Consider the following 20,479-nt stretch of genomic DNA (forward strand, 5'->3'; position numbering starts at 1 on the left):
TTTTCCTGAGAATTCTCGACTAACTTGAAGTTTTTTGCCAAGAGGAGTATTTGTAATATGTACATTTTCAGAATGTGCTTATTCTATTTTAGGCCAAAGTGAGACAACAGAGACAACAATTGTGGATGATTGACAAGATTTTGAGAGCAATGCACAGAATGAACCCTCTTCCACCCGACTGAAAGCGAGAGATGAAAAAAACAAAAACACACGACGGACATGGAACTTTTATCGAATGTAATGAAATTTGAACGTTTTCAAGTTCATTTTCCAGTGAGGGTTGGACTCCGCCAAGGCTGCCCTTTGTCACCGATTCTGTTCATAACTTTTATGGACAGAATTTCTAGGCGCAGTCAAGGCGTTGAGGGGATCCGGTTTGGTGGCTGCAGGATTAGGTCTCTGCTTTTTGCAGATGATGTGGTCCTGATGGCTTCGTCTGGCCAGGATCTTCAGCTCTCACTGGATCGGTTCGCAGCCGAGTGTGAAGCGACTGGGATGTGAATCAGCACCTCCAAGTCCGAGTCCGTGGTTCTCGCCCGGAAAAGGGTGGAGTGCCATCTCCGGGTTGGGGAGGAGATCTTGCCCCAAGTGGAGGAGTTCAAGTACCTCGGAGTCTTGTTCACGAGTGAGGGAGGAGTGGATTGTGAGATCGACAGGCGGCGTCTTCAGTAATGTGGACGCTGTATCGATCCGTTGTGGTGAAGAAGGAGCTGAGCCGGAAGGCAAAGCTCTCAATTTACCGGTCGATCTACGTTCCCATCCTCACCTATGGTCATGAGCTTTGAGTTATGACCGAAAGGACAAGATCACGTGTACAAGCGGCCGAAATGAGTTTCCTCCGCCGGGTGGCGGGGCTCTCCCTTAGAGATAGGGTGAGAAGTTCTGTCATCCGGGAGGAGCTCAAAGTAAAGCCACTGCTCCTCCACATCGAGAGGAGCCAGATGAGGTGGTTCAGGCATCTGGTCAGGATGCCACCCGATCGCCTCCCTCGGGAGGTGTTTAGGGCACGTCCGACCGGTAGGAGGCCAAGGGGAAGACCCAGGACACGTTGGGAAGACTATGTCTCCCGGCTGGCCTGGGAACGCCTCGGGATCCCCCGGGAGGAGCTGGACGAAGTGGCTGGGGAGAGGGAAGTCTGGGCTTCCCTGCTTAGGCTGCTTCCCCCGCGACCCGGCCTCGGATAAGCGGAAGAAGATGGATGAAAGTTAATTTTCATTTATCATTCGATTTGATTTATTGATTATTTATTATATTATCGGCCTAGGCCTATGTTTGCGCGCCCGGCCAAAAGATAATGGTACAGTTGTATGTACTGAAAAGACACCTGATATATCAAATGTATAAATCTATTTGTAATGAACAAAAAGTAAAGTATTGTAATCTACTAGAAAATGTTTGAATTTCCATGTATAGGTTAAAAAAGCTATCCTCTGCTGCAGCTTTCCCAATGAGGAAATTCAAAGACTCCTGCTCATTCACCAAATGGACATCCGATAATTATCTCCTCCTTGGGAGCAATGTCTGATTAACACTTTATCGTTCTTGTCTTTCCCTGCTCACTGAAGTATTGCATTGATTTGCACAACCTGATTTCTAATAAAACAAGGTGTCCAGCTTGTTCCCTGGGTGCCACATCCACTACCACAGAAAAGGGTATGTTATTCAGCAGCATGCCATTGATCGTCCCTTTTGGGGATTGCGCCTATTTCGTCTGTCTCACTGGTTGCCTGCATCATCATCCGCCTTGTGTTCGAATAACCCTGCAGACCTTACATGGGGCTAATGAGCTGATGGATCAGCAGTCTCGGAATGGCCAATTACCTTATACAAACAGTGTAGAAACCAGCTCCTAGCACAGCTAGGAGGCCTTAGAACAATTGAGTTAAAGATAAAATGCGGAATGCAATGGGGAAAGTGGTGGCGTGCAGAATAGGTTATGCAATTCAAATTGTACTGCGTCTGCGGTAGGCCTGTCTTTTGCATTTTGTCACCATGAATATCAAGTAGGCAAAAGTCAAATAACACGTCGATGAAATGCGCTTTTGCAAGTATAAGAGTCAACGCTTTGTCGACGTTGAGCACGAAAAAAGCCAGTACCTGTGACTCTCTCTCAAAGCTTCCTTTCCTTTCCTCCATGAAATCACACCCCAGGGAGACATCCTGGGCTTGCATTCGATCAGGACATCACCACTCTGTCGGGCCAGAGTCTGGGTCTTCAACAAATTCTGGGAGAAGTCTGGAGCAATGGCTAAGAAAAATACAAAATAGAGGAATGTAAGCATAGAGAAATACACATGAGAAGGAGAAGGAGAGACACTGTTTGATCTACTGTCAGGGAACTGAGGAAGCGGAAGGCAGGGGAGGCAGCTATGATGTAAATGAGTGTGAAAACGCATCCGAAAAACATACAGGTCACTTTATCATCATTCATCACGGTAGCCGGCTGCTATACTCTTCTCTTTTTCATGCTCGTATACACTTCCTTGCACACAAGAGAGACACATCCACATCCACAATAATTTTTAAGAGGATATTTAATTTGAAAGAAAGTGGGTTTTCCAGTTCCATGCATTTCCCCTAAAAAGGACTTTATGCATGAAGAATGAGGGCTGTGAAGCAAAAATGAAAGAATACAAAATGAGAGGGAGGTTTCGTTCCTGCTCCTTTAGGCTTCAATTACTGAGACACTGCTTTGTATGCACTCACACTCTGCAGAAAGCTGTTCAAAGTTTACACAGACACCAGTGCCACAGACATAGCTGAGCACCTGCCAATACATGGCAGTTTGAGTAAGCCTACACAAAAACATACACCGTGATACGCTTTTCTTTCACGCATTGCACCCCGTTATTATTTCTTGTTTCGGTGCGAAACACCATGACCAGTATCTGCTGAAGAGAATTTGTTATTTTTAGGTTAAAGCTGCAGAGGTCCCAATCTGAAGTAAATACTATACATATAATTTGGTTATCCATTCATCCATCTTCTTCCGCTTATCCGAGGTCAGGTCGCGGGGGCAGCAGCCTAAGCAGGGAAGCCCAGACTTCCCTCTCCCCAGCCACTTCGTCCAGCTCTGACCGGGGGATCCCGAGGCGTTCCCAGGCCAGCCAGGAGACATAGTCTTCCCAACGTGTCCTGGGTCTTCCCCGTGGCCTCCTACCGGTCGGATGTGCCCTAAACACCTCCCTAGGGAGGCGATCGGGTGGCATCCTGACCAGATGCCCGAACCACCTCATCTGGCTCCTCTCGATGTGGAGGAGCAGCGGCTTTACTTTGAGCTCCCCCCGGATGACAGAGCTTCTCACCCTATCTCTAAGGGAGAGCCCCGCCACTCGGCGGAGGAAACTCATTTCGGCCGCTTGTACCCGTGATCTTGTCCTTTCGGTCATAACCCAAAGTTCATGACCATAGGTGAGGATGGGAACGTAGATCGACCAGTAAATTGAGAGCTTTGCCTTCCGGCTCAGCTCCTTCTTCACCACAACGGATCGATACAGCGTCCGCATTACTGAAGACGCCGCACCGATCCGCCTGTCGATCTCACGATCCACTCTTCCCTCACTCGTGAACAAGACTCCGAGGTACTTGAACTTCTCCACTTGGGGCAGGGTCTCCTCCGCAACCCGGAGATGGCACTCCACCCTTTTCCGGGCGAGAACCATGGACTCAGACTTGGAGGTGCTGATTCTCATCCCATTCGCTTCACACTCAGCTGCGAACCGATCCAGCGAGAGCTGAAGATCCTGGCCAGATGAAGCCATCAGGACCACATCTTCTGCAAAAAGCAGAGACCTAATCCTGCAGCCACCAAACCGGATCCCCTCAACGCCTTGACTGCGCCTAGAAATTCTGTCCATAAAAGTTATGAACAGAATCGGTGAAAAAGGGCAGCCTTGGCGGAGTCCAACCCTCACTGGAAACGTGTCCGACTTACTGCCGGCAATGCGGACCAAGCTCTGACACTGATCATACAGGGAGCGGACTGCCACAATCAGACAGTCCGATACACCATACTCTCTGAGCACTCCCCACAGGACTTCCCGAGGGACACGGTCGAATGCCTTCTCCTAGTCTACAAAGCACATGTAATTCAGTCTAATCTGAGACATTGAAAGCATCATCTTACCTATGACTCGAAGCTCAGCATTGGTGTAGACTCTGCCATGCTTGTTCTCCGCCACACACTGGTACATTCCGATGTCAGCCAGATTTAAGCTACTGATGGTTAATACTCCGTTATTCACCTGAATTCTGTCCTGTTTAAGACACACACGAACGCACACGCACACGCACACAAACACACACACACACACACACACACACACACACACACACACACACACACACACACACACACACACACACACACACACACACACACATACCAATATTTACCAACACATGTAGATATACAGAAAAACTGAATGCAGTACTACATTATCCAAAACAAAAAGTCCGGACCAGTCTTTTTGCCTCCAAAAGTTGCCAAAATCATTGAACATTATTCAAAACAAGGTTAGAGAAATGTGTAAACAAAAGTAACTTAGCAGTATAAGTTATTTATGGACAGCCAATATGGATACAAAGCAAACATTTCAACATCCATGGCACTAATCAAAATAACTGAATAAACTATGACTGCTATAGACTGCAAACAGTGCAGCTCACATAAGCATTTGATACAAGTAATCATAGCATCTTAATAAAAGAATAAATAAAGGTCTGGCATTAGAGGGTTGGTGTTGAACTAGTTAAAAAGCGGCTTAGGAAACAGGAAGCAATACACCAAGCTCGGAAACACTAGATATGAAGGCATAACTATATCTTGTGGTGTATCTCAGGGGTCAAGACTGGGACCAAAACTGTTCAGTCTGTATATTAATGACACCTGTAAAGTCACCAAAGACTTCAAGTTAGAATTGTTTGCAGATGATACAATTGCATTTTGTTAGATACAATACACAGGAAATGAATAATTTAAATAGATGGTTTGATAAAAAAAAATATTATCTTGGAATCTAAGCAAAACTAAAATAGTGTCATTAGGTAACAATAGAAAAGCCAAAGTCAAACACAAATACAAGTAGACAGCACACACACTGACAGGTTAAATGAATAGATGTGACAAAAGATGACAAAATAAACTGGACATTTTAAAGGGGAACATTATCACCAGACCTATGTAAGCGTCAATATATACCTTGATGTTGCAGAAAAAAGACCATATATTTTTTTAACCGATTTCCGAACTCTAAATGGGTGAATTTTGGCGAATTAAACGCCTTTCTAATATTCGCTCTCGGAGCGATGACGTCACAACGTGACGTCACATCGGGAAGCAATCCGCCATTTTTTCAAACACCGGGTCAAAACAGCTCTGTTATTTTCCGTTTTTTCGACTGTTTTCCGTACCTTGGAGACATCATGCCTCGTCGGTGTGTTGTCGGAGGGTGTAACAACACGAACAGGGACGGATTCAAGTTGCACCAGTGGCCCAAAGATGCGAAAGTGGCAAGGAATTGGACGTTTGTTCCGCACACTTTACCGACGAAAGCTATGCTACGACAGAGATGGCAAGAATGTGTGGATATCCTGCGACACTCAAAGCAGATGCATTTCCAACGATAAAGTTAAAGAAATCTGCCGCCAGACCCCCATTGAATCTGCCAGAGAGTGTGAGCAATTCAGGGACAAAGGCCCTCGCTAGCACGGCAAGCAATGGCGGCAGTTTGTTCCCGCAGAAGAGCGAGCTATCGACCCTAGCTTCCCTGGCCTGCTGACATCAACTCCAAAACTGGACAGATCAGCTTTCAGGAAAAGAGCGCGGATGAGGGTATGTTTACAGAATATATTAATTGATGGAAATTGGGCTGTCTGCACTCTCAAAGTGCATGTTGTTGCCAAATGTATTTCATATGCTGTAAACCTAGTTCATAGTTGTTAGTTTCCTTTAATGCCAAACAAACACATACCAATCGTTGGTTAGAAGGCGATCGCCGAATTTGTCCTCGCTTTCTCCCGTGTCGCTGGCTGTCGTGTCGTTTTCGTCGGTTTCGCTTGCATACGGTTCAAACCGATATGGCTCAATAGCTTCAGTTTCTTCTTCAATTTCGTTTTCGCTACCTGCCTCCACACTACAACCATCCGTTTCAATACAGTCGTAATCTGTTGAATCGCTTAAGCCGCTGAAATCCGAGTCTGAATCCGAGCTAATGTCGCTATAGCTTGCAGTTCTTTCCGCCATGTTTGTTTGTGTTGGCTTCACTATGTGACGTCACAGGAAAATGGACGAGTGGTTAAAATCAGGCACTTTGAAGCTTTTTTTAGGGATATTGCGTGATTGGTAAAATTTTGAAAAAACTTCGAAAAATATAATAAGCCACTGGGAACTGATTTTTAATGGTTTTAACAATTCTGAAATTGTGATAATGTTCTCCTTTAAGTAATCTGTAATCCTATATGCATGGTTGAATGTTTAAATGGTTGAATAAACTCAACTAAAACTGAAACAAAAGGTCATCCTGGGACTACTGTTGGGACTGCCTGAGCGATATCTGCAAAATCAGCAGTTATGAGTATCACTTTTTCTCAACGCCAAGCAATAGACATTATAACTGTTTTTGGAAGTACATTTATCTTGAATCTAACTGAGGTGTATACACACAGACTCAAAAAGTAAATTATGTAGTGATAGATTACTTTGCTGTACTGACCTTTGAATTTATGTAAAAAATCCAGAGAAAACTAGCAAAATTGGTGCGGCAATAGCAACACAGTCAATAATACCAGCGCACAAAATACATAGAGGTAGGTAATTAAGGCTATACTCAGACAGTTAAAGTTCAGTCTGATGAATAACCTGATTTAATTCAAGTGTTAGCCACACATGTTCTCGCTCCTTGGGGTTTGATAATTGAAAATACAGTATAGCTCATTTTCTTCAGTCTTAATGGACCCATGGTGAATAGACGTACCCACCCACTGCCTGACATTGTAAGTACATTATCAGGCAGTGTTTCACATTAAACCTCAAATAAATTATACAGGAATACGCTGCAGCTTTGGGGATTGAGGTGTTTTATTTAAACATGATTTGACACAATTTTCCCTTTCTCAGATGACCTACCTCCATACTACAATCAATTGGGAAGTGCAGCAACCCTAACCCATTGAATATTGCTGGGCCGTTTCATGTCACCGACAAAGTACAGTAGTTCCAAGCGGCCTGTCACACATGCCTGTCATCTGGAATCATGGCAGAGATGACACTTGAAATGTCAGTTGCTTCAAATCTGTCAGTGACACAGCAGAGGATCTTCAAACCGGGGCCAGATCTAAAGCTCAGTCACATAACGGGCACACTGGTGACTTGGCGCCTGGGGGGGTTCTGGGTAAGAATGGATAAGCTGAGGTTTCCAAATAAAACAAAGCAATCTTCTTGGTTTGGGGCCTCGGAAGAGAGTGTATACAGTATATTTGTGTTGTTCGTGGGAGAGAGTGTCACTGTGACTTTGAATAGATGAAAGATGGTTCCTTTTAGGTTACATAGTGAAAAGGCCAAGGGGGGTGACAGAGATTAAAGAGATCTTTGTAAGTGCATGAGTTGGCGTCACACTATGGTGGTCTGTACCCGATGCCCTGATAAAGTGGTGGCTATATCACCATCTCTGTAACAGTGAAGACTAATAGTGGGATTTGTCTGCAACATTAATTAAGATTGACTCTACTGTGCACTAGGGTTGCAACGATTAGTCGACCTTGTCGACAATAAAATTTGTCACTGACAATTATATATGTCGACAATAGTTGTGACGCCATCACTCGTGTTTTTCCAGTCGGAAATGGGTCACTCGCAAAAACATTGCCAGGGGATAACATGTAACGTGTTCAGATATTTCTTCTTATTCTTGTTAAAAACATGAATACCTAGCTCATTTTGCTAAGCGGACCTTGTTTTTATGGCAGTACATCTGTGATATGCGAGAATTTAAGTTAAAACGTTAAAGTTAAAGGCCTACTGAAACCCACTACTACCGAACACGCAGTCTGATAGTTTATATATCAATGATGAAATCTTAACATTGCAACACATGCCAATACGGCCGGGTTAGCTTACTAAAGTGCAATTTTAAATTTCGCGCAAAATATCCTGCTGAAAACGTCTCGGTATGATGACGCCGGCGCGTGACGTCACGGATTGTAAAAGACATTTTGGGACAGCATGGTGGCCAGCTATTAAGTCATCTGTTTTCATCGCAAAATTCCACAGTATTCTGGACATCTGTGTTGGTGAATCTTTTGCAATTTGTTCAATGAACAATGGAGACAGCAAAGAAGAAAGCTGTAGGTGGGAAGCGGTGTATTGCGGCAGGTGTTGTGCCGGATAACGCACCCCCGCCGTAGAATGCACCCCCTGACTGTTGTGCCGGATAACACAGCCGGTGTTTCATTTTTTACATTCCCGGAAGATGACAGTCAAGCTTTACCATTGGCCTGTGGAGAACTGGGACAACAGAGACTCTTACCAGGAGGACTTTGAGTTAGATACGCAGACGCGGTACCGTGAGTACGCATGCAGCGGCGGCTTCCAAACATTTGATCGCTTGCCCGTACGTGCGTGCCGCTATGTGCATGTCACGTACGTAACTTTGGGGAAATATATGTACTGTATGAATTTTGGGGAGGTGAACGGTACTTTGGGCTGTGGGATTGAGTGTGTTGTGCAGGTGTTTGAGTTGTATTGGCGGGTTATATGGACGGGAGGGGGGAGGTGTTTGTAATGCGGGATTAATTTGTGGCATATTAAATATAAGCCTGGTTGTGTTGTGGCTAATAGAGTATATTTATGTCTTGTGTTTATTTACTGTTTTAGTCATTCCCAGCTGAATATCAGGTCCCACCCGCCTCTCACAGCATCTTCCCTATCTGAATCGCTCCCACTGCCCTCTAGTCCTTCACTCTCACTTTCCTCATCCACGAATCTTTCATCCTCGCTCAAATTAATGGGGAAATTGTCGCTTTCTCGGTCCGAATCGCTCTCGCTGCTGGTGGCCATGATTGTAAACAATGTGCAGATGTGAGGAGCTCCACAACCTGTGACGTCACGCGCATATCGTCTGCTACTTCCGGTACAGGCAAGGCTTTTTTATCAGCGACCAAAAGTTGCGAACTTTATCGTCGAATGGACCTGCTATCCCCGTTTAAATAAGAAAATCGCATTTCAGTATGCCTTTAAGCTTGACTCTACTGTGCACTAGGGTTGCAACGATTAGTCGACCTTGTCGACAATAAAAATTGTCGCTGACAATTATATTTGTCGACAATAGTTGTAACGTCATTGCTCGTGTTTTTCCAGTCGGAAATGGGTCACTCGCAAAAACATTGCCAGGGGATAACATGTAACGTGTTCGGGTATTTCTTCTTATTCTTGTTAAAACACATGAATACCTTGCTCATTTTGCTAAGCGGACCTTCTTTTTATGGCAGTACATCTGTGATATGGGAGCATTTAAGTTAAGTTAAGGTTAAAGTACCAATGATTGTCACACACACACTAGGTGTGGCAAAATTATTCTCTGCATTTTGAGGGGAGCAGTGAATCCCGGGAATCATTTTTGGTGATTTAACCCCCAATTCCAACCCTTGATGCTGAGTGCTAAGCAGGGAGGTAACGGGTCCCATTTTTATCGTCTTTGGTATGACTCGGCCGGGGTTTGAATTCACAACCTACCGATCTCAGGGCGGACACTCTAACCACGAGGCCACTGAGTAGGTTTTTAAAGCGGAGACATGATGTTGGACATTTAGGGGGAGGATGTCCCCCTAAATTGAATGGCTCTAATTTTTCAATGGAAAAATTGGAGCCAATAAACATGTGTACGCTAGGGGATGTCGTGGCTCGGTTGGTAGAAAGGCCGTGCCAGCAACCTGAGGGTTTCTTGTTCGATGCATGGCAGCTCCCGCCATCAGTGTGTGAATATGTGTGAATGGGTGAATGTGGAAATAGTGTCAACGCGCTTTGAGTACCTTGAAGGTAGATAAGCGCTATAAAAGTACAACCCGTTTACCATTTATTATCCAATCAGTCGACTAATCGTTAGATAATCGTTGACAAATCGACTATCAAAATAATCGTTACACACTAGCCATGAAGTGAGAGTTGAGAGTGAGTGGGTTCTTGTTTCACTCAGGTGACATTTTAACAGCACCTCCTTGGAGCCATTTTATTCCACCGGAGTGTGCCAGGAAGGCGGAGAAAGACGGGGGAGAATAGGGCGGAGGCTTGAAAGAGACCCAAGGAGAACCCAAGAGAGAGTGAGATAAAAGACAGAATAAACAGCAAGACGAGGACAGATCCATTCTAATGAGGAATAACAAATTCTCGCCTTGGCGCCCACTTCTCTTCTCCCTCTTTACACCGTTGACCTTTGGGTTTGGAAATTGATTTACTGCTGGTCCTGTTGACGGTGGCATTTTGAAAATGGTAACACCCCAACTCATTAATATAGTCACATGTACAGAGAATGTGTTACCTGGGCAGGCAGCCAATGGAAGTTTACAGAGTTATTTACAAATCAATCATTGGGGGCTTGGTTAAGGATTTAAAAGACCTTAAAGATAACTAATACAAATGAACACAGGGGTAAATATTAAATACAGCTCATTGCTAAACATAATCTCAGATGTGGGGTTTAATCATGCCATTGAACAAGTTTGAAATCTTATCTCCATCCCCTGTGAAGTTAATATACAGGTAGGGGCATGCAATCTAATCCTTTAGTCAATGCCTTGACTGCATACTAGCTTACCCATATAATGAAAGTTCAGAGGTGTAAGGAACAGGAATCCCAGTGAGGAAATAAAAAAGAGGAATTGAAAAATATCAGCCGGGGATCAAGGGGGCCCTTTTACCATTTTTACGATGCTTTGGAAGGCATTTCCTAGGTGGAAATTCTGTAAAAAATCAAGAAAACTTACCGATGGTTTCTATCTATTAGATTTTTTGAACTGAAAGCCACACCTCGTTTTCATGACTGCACCACAACATCAATAGTTAATTGTTTTTGTTGAGAAAAAATCTTCACCATATCAATATTGGCCATCCCAAAATGTACAGCATCCATAGTTTATTTCATTAGTTCAGTGTTTTCTTTTTGATTTGAGAAAATCTCTTCACCCTATCACTATAAGGAATTTCAAAAATACATGGGATATGATGGCTATATTTGCTAACAAACATTGTAATTGTAAAAATTCTTAATATTTTGTTGAACTAGTGAGTCATTTAGTAAAGTCGTGGATGTAAGATTGCATTCATGGTAGATTAAGCTTTTTATTAAATGTAACCTTAATAAATTCCTAATATGTTTCCGTGCTTTTAAGGCAACTTTGGCAATCTAGCACTAGATCTAGTACAAGTTAGTGGGTTTAATGTTGTAAATCACGATTAAAATTATAAGACATAATATCTACTGGTCAACAGCAATATATCCATGAAATAATTCCTAATTTTCGCCGTGATCTACTGACTACTTTCATCCTCTTTACCGCCTCACTAGTTAACTTATACTAGAATTCAGTCCAAACTTGAGATTTTTTGTCTCATTCCAAGCATTCACTTTTCAATTTTTCATCACTAGCTCTAAAAACATCACCACTATGACGCCAGCATAAATGTGAGTATGCAATACTCTTAAAGGTTGTTCCTGTTAGATCGGGGGCCGCATGGAGAAAAATCTACTCCCAAGTGGGCCGCAGTGGTAAAATCATGGCACGATAATTTAGAAATAAAGAAAACTTCAGATTATTTTCTTTGTTTAATACTAGAGCAAGTACATTATATAATTGTAAAAAATATAATGTTGAGTTTTTTTTACACTTACATGTTGCGGTTAATAGTATTATCTCTTTATTTGTTGTTATTTATATTTTCTGAATATATTATGTGATAATGTTCATCAGTCAACTCATTGGTGTTAATTTTCAATCTGTCACAATAACAAATTTATATCAAAATCAAATTACAGGATGTTATTTATTAGGGGTGTGGGAAAAAAATCGATTCGAATTTGAATCGCGATTCTCACGTCGTGCGATTCAGAATGTATTCTAATTTTTTTTTAAATCGATTTATTTTTTTGTAATATATATATACTATTTTCTAAATTAATCAATCCAACAAAACAATACACAGCAATACCATAACAATGCAATCCAATTTCAAAACCGACCCAGCAACACTCAGAACTGCAATAAACAAAGCAATTGAGAGGAGACACAAACACGACACAGAACAAACCAAAAGTAGTGAAACAAAAATGAATATTATCAACAATAGTATCAATATTAGTTACAATTTCAACATAGCAGTGATTAATAATCCCTCATTGACATTATCATTAGACATTTATAAAAAATTTAAAAAAAGAACAATAGTGTCACAGTGGCTTACACTTGCATCGCATCTCATAAGCTTGACAACACACTGTGTCCAATATTTTCACAAAGATAAAATAAGTCATATTTTTGGTTCGTTTAATAGTTAAAACAAATTTACATTATTGCAATCAGGTGATAAAACATTGTCCTTTACAATTATAAAAGCTTTTTACAAAAATTTACTACTCTGCTTGCATGTCAGCAGACTGGGGTAGATCCTGCTGAAATCCTATGTATTGAATGAATAGAGAATCCTTTTGAATCAGGAAAATATCGTTTTTGAATCGAGAATCGCGTTGAATCAAGAAAAAAAAACGATTTTGAATCGAATCGTGACCCCAATAATCGATATTGAATCAAATCGTGGGACACCCAAAGATTCGCAGCCCTATTATTTATGCAATTTGATAATTTTCCTCGACTAATGCACCCCCCATGACCCCAAAAGGGACAAGCGGTAGTAAATGGATGGATGGATGATGTACTATCATGTGGTTTATGTTCTACATATGTAGATGGATAGCATCATCTACAAAGATACAAATAATTGCTATTGCGACATCCAGTGGACACATTTAGAACAGCGGTTTATTTCATTCAAAAATTTTAGGTTAATTTTTATACTTAGCAAACTCATCCCGCGGGCCGGATTAAACCTGTTCGTGGGCCTGATCCGGCCCTCAGGCCATACGTTTGACACCCCTGTGCTTGAGGGACGTGTATACTATATTCAGATACATTTAAACAGCATGGACATCCCAGTTAACGCAGGCTGCACTAAGCTTACTAGCGTTAACTAGTAACATACCTTAAAGCAGGGGTGCTCATTACGTCGATCGCGAGCTACCGGTCGATCGCGGAGGGTGTGTCAGTCGATCGCCAGCTAGGCATTAAAAAAATGGTCCTAAAAATAAACGATCATAAATCTTCACTATGACGTCACTTTCGTCACTTGACATTCACGGCACCCGAGGGTCTTCTGAGATGACGCTGGCTGCTGCCAGCTCATTAAAATTAGCGTCTGGAAGGCGAGAAACACTTTATTTCAACAGACTCTGGCGCCGTACCTGTCGTCAAAACTCCAAAGACCGACTGCGCAGTTGCACAATAAAAGCGCTTCTTCATCCTGCCTGCGCTAACAAAATAAGAGTCTCAGAAAGCTGGCGTGCACAAGCTAGCAAGCTACGGAGTTTGCCGACAATGTATTTCTTGTAAAGTGTATACAAAGGAGTACGGAAGCTGGACAAATAAGATGCCAAAAACCAACCACTTTCATGTGGTATTGAACAGAAAGGAGGACTTTTTTTCTCCTCCATTCGAAAATGCGGACGTTATCAGCACCACTGTCTGATTCCAATCAATGCAAGTCATCAGAATCAGGTAATACACCAACTTATATTCTTGTCTTCATGAAAGAAAGGAATCTATATGTGTTAAACATGCTTGTATTATCTTTAAACACCTTTAACTTGTTAACAAAATTAATTATATGAGTTAAACATGCTTGTATTATCTTTAAACACCTTTAACTTGTTAACAATATTAACTATATGTGTTAAACATGCTTGTATTATCTTTAAACACCTTTAAGTTGTTAACAATCAAATCAAATCAACTTTATTTATAAATATTAACTATATGTATTAAACATTCTTGTATTATCATTAAACACCTTTAATTTATTAACAATATTAACTTTGTTAACTTGTTAACAAAATTAATTATATGTGTTAAACATGCTTGTATTATCTTTAAACACCTTTAACTTGTTAACAATATTAACTATATGTGTTAAACATGCTTGTATTATCTTTAAACACCTTTAAGTTGTTAACAATATTAACTATATGTATTAAACATTCTTGTATTATCATTAAACACCTTTAATTTATTAACAATATTAACTATGTGTTAAACATGCGTGTATTATCTTTAAACACCTTTAACTTGTGAACAATTTTAACTATATGTGTTAAACATGCTTGTATTATCTTTAAACACCTTTAAGTTATTAACAATATTAACTATATGTATTAAACATTATTGTATTATCATTAAACAACTTTAATTTATTAACAATATTAACTATGTGTTAAACATGCTTGTACTATCATTAAACACCTTTAACTTGTTTACAATATTAACTATATGTGTTAAACATGCTTGCATTATCTTTAAACACCTTTAACTTGTTAACAATATTAACAATATGTATTAAACATACTTGTATTATCATTAAACACCTTTAATTTTTTAACAATATTAACTATATGTGTTAAACATGCTTGCATTATCATAAACACCTTTAACTTGTTAACAAAAACATATATTTCATAAATAAGTAAATATAAATTATATATATGAATGAGGTAGATCCCCACGACTTGATCAATTGAAAAGTAGCTTGCCTGCAGAAAAAGTGTGAGCACCCCTGGTGTAGGCTGTATTCGCAATGTACTCGGCCTGTTAGCGTGGTTATCTCAACTAACCACAGTGCACTGGACAGCGGCCGAGTTAGCGGTTTTATACAGAAATCTAAAAAAAAAAAAAACCACTTTCGTGAGAAGAATAGCGGGATTCCGCTAAATAGAAGACGTCTGGAATCCCTGAAGGAAGTGTAGGGAATTGCAAATCAGTAAATGCCAAGGTATTGACAAGTCAACACCAAGGTATTGACAAGTCACCAGCTCATTGGCTAAATGAATTAATGCAGTATGAGAACTTTGTGAGTTACACACATCCACAAGTTTTTCCCCAATTTGTGATCATTGTGATTTATAGTGCTCTAATTAAAATGCTTTTAATTTCCAAATATTATCAACTCATTTGTCTTTTTGAACAAACATTTCCCGGTCAACCACTGAGGTTTTCAGACAATAATGTCAAAAAGAGAAAGATACTTAGTCGTATGAGCAACAGAGTGCTTAATTGTCGGCAATGTCTTTGGTAGCTGACAAGAAGAAAAATGGACATCTCTTTGGATTATTTGCAAATGTGCACACATGCTCTCTTTTGATGCCAAATTTAGTTCCCTTGAAATTCATCCATTTCAAAGTGATGTTTTCTTGCCAAGTACAAACAACTCAGAATAATTATTTCATATCAACATGAAGTTGTGCTCCTTTTTGAGCAAACTGCAATATTGACCCGCTAAAAACATCAACCACATTTAATACAGGCTGGCCTTTACACATCGAAGGAGTTTGAAGTCACCGTGACTCCTGCATACAGAGGAGTACGTATTAAGCTTTTTGGCTTAAGCGTGGCAATGTTTCTGATCTCTGTTCTAACCAAATATCCCGAGCTGGAGCAGTGAAAAACCCGGGAGACCAAGCTTTGTCAGCAGTTGGCACACAGAAAAAGTTGGAAGATATCTTGTTGAGAACCATGGTCAATATGATAAGCCAACATTTCTGTGGTATTTGGATATATTCTCTGGCTGCACCTGGAATCCCAATAAAGCTAGAATAAGTTACCTCCATCGGGTCCAGAGGCTCACCATTCTTCAACCAACGGTAGGAGGGTTTAGGCTTGGCGCTGGCTTTGCACTCCCACACCAGAGTGTCATCAATCGTCTTCTGAGCATCCGGAGGCTTCTCAGTCAAATGAGGTGCAGCTGTCACAAACCACATGCAATAAATGGACACTTTAATTAACCACACATGACCAAGCCAAGCAGGCAATTCACTCTTGTTAACCCATTGCTGACCTTGAAGGGGAACATTATCACCAGACCTATGTAAGCGTCAACATATACCTTGATGTTGCAGAAAAAAGACCATATATTTTTTTAACCGATTTCCGAACTCTAAATGGGTGAATTTTGGCGAATTAAACGCCTTTCTAATATTCGCTGTCGGAGCGATGACGTCACAACGTGGCGTCACATCGGGAAGCAATCCGCCATTTCCTCAAACACCGAGTCAAATCAGCTCTGTTATTTTCCGTTTTTTCGACTGTTTTCCGTACCTTGGAGACATCATAACTCGTCGGTGTGTTTTCGGAGGGTGTAACAACATGAACAGGGACGGATTCAAGTTTCACCAGTGGCCCAAAGATGCGAAAGTGGCAAGAAATTGGACGTTTGTTCCGCACACTTTACCGACGAAAGCTATGCTACGACAGAGATGGCAAGAATGTGTGGATATCCTGCGACACTCAAAGCAGATCCATTTCCAACGATAAAGTCAAAGAAATCTGCCGCCAGACCCCCATTGAATCTGCCGGAGTGTGTGAGCAATTCAGGGACAAAGGACCTCGCTAGCACGGCAAGCAATGGCGGCAGTTTGTTCCCGCAGACGAGCGAGCTAAACCCCCTATCGACCCTAGTTTCCCTGGCCTGCTGACATCAACTCCAAAACTGGACAGATCAGCTTTCAGGAAAAGAGCGCGGATGAGGGTATGTCTACAGAAAATATTAATTGATGAAAATTGGGCTGTCTGCACTCTCAAAGTGCATGTTGTTGCCAAATGTATTTCATATGCTGTAAACCTAGTTCATAGTTGTTAGTTTCCTTTAATGCCAAACAAACATACCAACCGTTGGTTAGAAGGCGATCGTCGAATTCGTCCTCGCTTTCTCCCGTGATGCTGGCTGTCGTGTCGTTTTCGTCGGTTTCGCTTGCATACGGTTCAAACCGATATGGCTCAATAGCTTCAGTTTCTTCTTCAATTTCGTTTTCGCTACCTGCCTCCACACTACAACCATCCGTTTCAATACATGCGTAATCTGTTGAATCGCTTAAGCCGCTGAAATCCGAGTCTGAATCCGAGCCAATGTCGCTATAGCTTGCTGTTCTATGCGCCATGTTTGTTTGTTTTGACTTCACTATGTTACGTCACAGGAAAATGGACGGGTGTATATAACGATGGTTAAAATCAGGCACTTTTAAGCTTTTTTTAGGGATATTGCGTGATGGGTAAAATTTTGAAAAAAACTTCGAAAAATAAAATAAGCCTCTGGGAACTGAAATGGTTTTAACCCTTCTGAAATTGTGATAATGTTCCCCTTTAAGTGCCGTACAGTACTGTTTATCAAAAAACATAAGGGGGTGATGGATCAACTTTCTGTGTAATAAAAAAGTCAAAACAAGAACAAGAAGCTTCAGTATGCTCTGCTTTGTCAACACACACACACACACACACACACACACACACACACACACACACACACACACACACACACACACACACACACACACAAAATCAGAAAAGTCCTTAACTTCAACAACCATATTCCTACACGAATGAAGTGTTCGTCCACATAGACATGGTTCGTACACTTTTAACTTGATCTAAAAGTTCGTAAATCGAAAAGGTTGCAGATAAAGGGGATCGTTAATCAAGGTTCCACTGTATATTTTTGTAAGTGGGTGATGTATACAAAAGCGCTATGCATTTACAAAAACATTTTGTCATCACTTCTGAGAATGAAGAGCATAGAAGCATTTAACACATCAGTATTCAAGGACAACTTTAAAACAAATGTGTATATCAGTGGTGGGGCTTAAACTATGGAATACTCTTTACAATGAGATAAAAGATTGTAAAAATATATTCCAATTGAAAAATATATAAAGACAGAACAATAAGATCATATGGAAAGCCGTAAGTGTCTACATGTTGCTTTATATTAATCAATTTACTTATTTTTTTGTCTGGTTTTGTATTTGTTTTGTATCGTCCCGTGAGGTGTATATTACAAACCCCGTTTCCATATAAGTTGGGAAATTGTGCTAGATGTAAATATAAATGGAATACAATGATTTGCAAATCCTTTTCAACCCATATTCAGTTGAATGCACTACAAAGAGAAGATATTTGATGTTCAAACTTATAAACTTTTTTTTTTTTTTTTGCAAATAATAATTAACTTTGAATTTCATGGCTGAAACACATGCCAAAGTAGTTGGGAAAGGGCATGTTCACCACTGTGTTACATGGCCTTTTCTTTTAACAACACTCAGTAAACGTTTGGAAACTGAGGAGACACATTTTTTAAGCTTCTCAGGTGGAATTCTTTCCCATTCTTGCTTGATGTACAGCTAAAGTTGTTCAACAGTCCGGGGGTCTCCGTTGTGGTATTTTAGGCTTCATATAATGCGCCACACATTTTCAATGGGAGACAGGTCTGGACTACAGGCAGGCCAGTCTAGTACCCGCACTCTTTTACTATGAAGCCACGTTGATGTAACACGTGGCTTGGCATTGTCTTGCTGAAATAAGCAGGGGCGTCCATGGTAACGTTGCTTGAATGGCAACATATGTTGCTCCAAAACCTGTATGTACCTTTCAGCATTAATGGTGCCTTCACAGATGTGTAAGTTACCCATGTCTTGGGCACTAATACACCCCCATACCATCACAGATGCTGGCTTTTCAACTTTGCGCCTATTACAATCCGGATCATTATTTTCCTCTTTGGTTCGGAGGACACGACGTCCACAGTTTCCAAAAACAATTTGAAATGTGGACTCGTCAGACCACAGAAGACTTTTACACTTTGTATCAGTCCATCTTAGATGAGCTCAGGCCCAGCGAAGCTGACGGCGTTTCTGGGTGTTGTTGATAAACGGTTTTCGCCTTGCATAGGAGAGTTTTTACTTGCACTTACAGATGTAGCGACCAACTGTAGTTACTGACAGCGGGTTTCTGAAGTGTTCCTGAGCCCATGTGGTGATATCCTTTACACACTGATGTCGCTTGTTGATGCAGTACAGCCTGAGGGATCGAAGGTCACGGGCTTAGCTGCGTCAGCTGCTTACGTGCAGTGATTTCTCCAGATTCTCTGAACCCTTTGATGATATTACAGACCGTAGATGGTGAAATCCCGAAATTCCTTGCAATAGCTGGTTGAGAAAGGTTTTTCTTAAACTGTTCAACAATTTGCTCACGCATTTGTTGACAAAGTGGTGACCCTCGCCCCATCCTTGTTTGTGAACGACTGAGCATTTCATGGAATCTACTTTTATACCCAATCATGGCACCCACCTGTTCCCAATTTGCCTGTTCACCTGTGGGATGTTCCAAATAAGTGTTTGATGAGCATTCCTCAACTTAATTAGTATTTATTGCCACCTTTCCCAACTTCTTTGTCACGTGTTGCTGGCATCAAATTCTAAAGTTAATGATTATTAGCAAAAAAAAAAATGTTTATCAGTTTGAACATCAAATATGTTGTCTTTGTAGCATATTCAACTGAATATGGGTTGAAAATGATTTGCAAATCATTGTATTTTGTTTATATTTAAATTTAACCCAATTTCCTAACTCATATGGAAACAGGGTTTGCACTTTTTTTGTTCGGTTTGTACTTCATGAAGTTTTGTACTTTTTGTTAATTTTTATTATATTTGGATGTAATTGTTTGGTTTGTATGCTTGTGAATCTGGGCTATCCATTAAGTAAGACTACTTATTATGTTGAAGGGGGCAGGAAATCTAAGATTTTCTACATCCTGTTCCTTCTCAAGCATAGGTGTGTAAACATGTGTTTAATTGCTAAAGTTTATTTGTCTATTGATAAATAAAAAATGAATGAAAAAAAATGAAAAAGCGCTATGCCGTCTTTGAGCACTGGTGGCGCCATTGTGAGACAGAATGGCGCTTGAATCTTTTCGAACTATAATGTGTAAAAATGTATGCTATTTTTTAGAGTAATACAAGGGTTGAAAACAAGTTCAAACATGTCAGCTCATTTATTGTGTCAATGAGTACAAAATTAAGCGTAAAATAAGGAATTAAACTGCTGTTCTAAATACCCATATGTGAATGGTATTAGAAGCTATACTTTAATGCAAAGTAACATGAGCCAATGATTGCTGTGATTGTTTATTCAATATTTGATTTATTACATCACACATAGCCTCACCTTAGTAAACATGCTGAATATGTCAATGTGATGTGAAACTTAGTATACTGTATATGCTATAGAAGGTTAGGAATTATTAATGAATGTATTGATTAAGTGGAGCAGAATAAAGTTGAATGTGCATGTTTCATAATTGTCCTCTTTTTGATTAGCGAGGCTGATGGATGGACGT

General features: G+C 40.8%; 1 protein-coding gene across 3 annotated transcripts in view; it reads right to left on the reverse strand.

The window, feature by feature from the left end:
• cntn3a.1 (contactin 3a, tandem duplicate 1) overlaps positions 1–20,479 on the reverse strand; it is a 228,057-nt gene that overhangs the window by 64,596 nt on the left and 142,982 nt on the right. For all 3 annotated transcript variants that reach the window (XR_009816915.1, XR_009816916.1, XM_061976479.1), the window contains exons 9-11: positions 15,915–16,054; positions 4,127–4,256; positions 2,098–2,248 (exon numbers count right to left, since the gene is read on the reverse strand). Coding sequence is in view for 1 of the 3 variants with exons in the window: in XM_061976479.1 (XP_061832463.1) it covers positions 2,098–2,248; positions 4,127–4,256; positions 15,915–16,054 (421 nt within the window). In the remaining 2 variants the exon portion in view is untranslated. The remainder of the gene's footprint in view (positions 1–2,097; positions 2,249–4,126; positions 4,257–15,914; positions 16,055–20,479) is intronic.

The sequence above is a fragment of the Nerophis lumbriciformis genome, linkage group LG01 (genome assembly GCF_033978685.3).
Source record: "Nerophis lumbriciformis linkage group LG01, RoL_Nlum_v2.1, whole genome shotgun sequence".
Lineage (NCBI taxonomy): Eukaryota > Metazoa > Chordata > Actinopteri > Syngnathiformes > Syngnathidae > Nerophis > Nerophis lumbriciformis.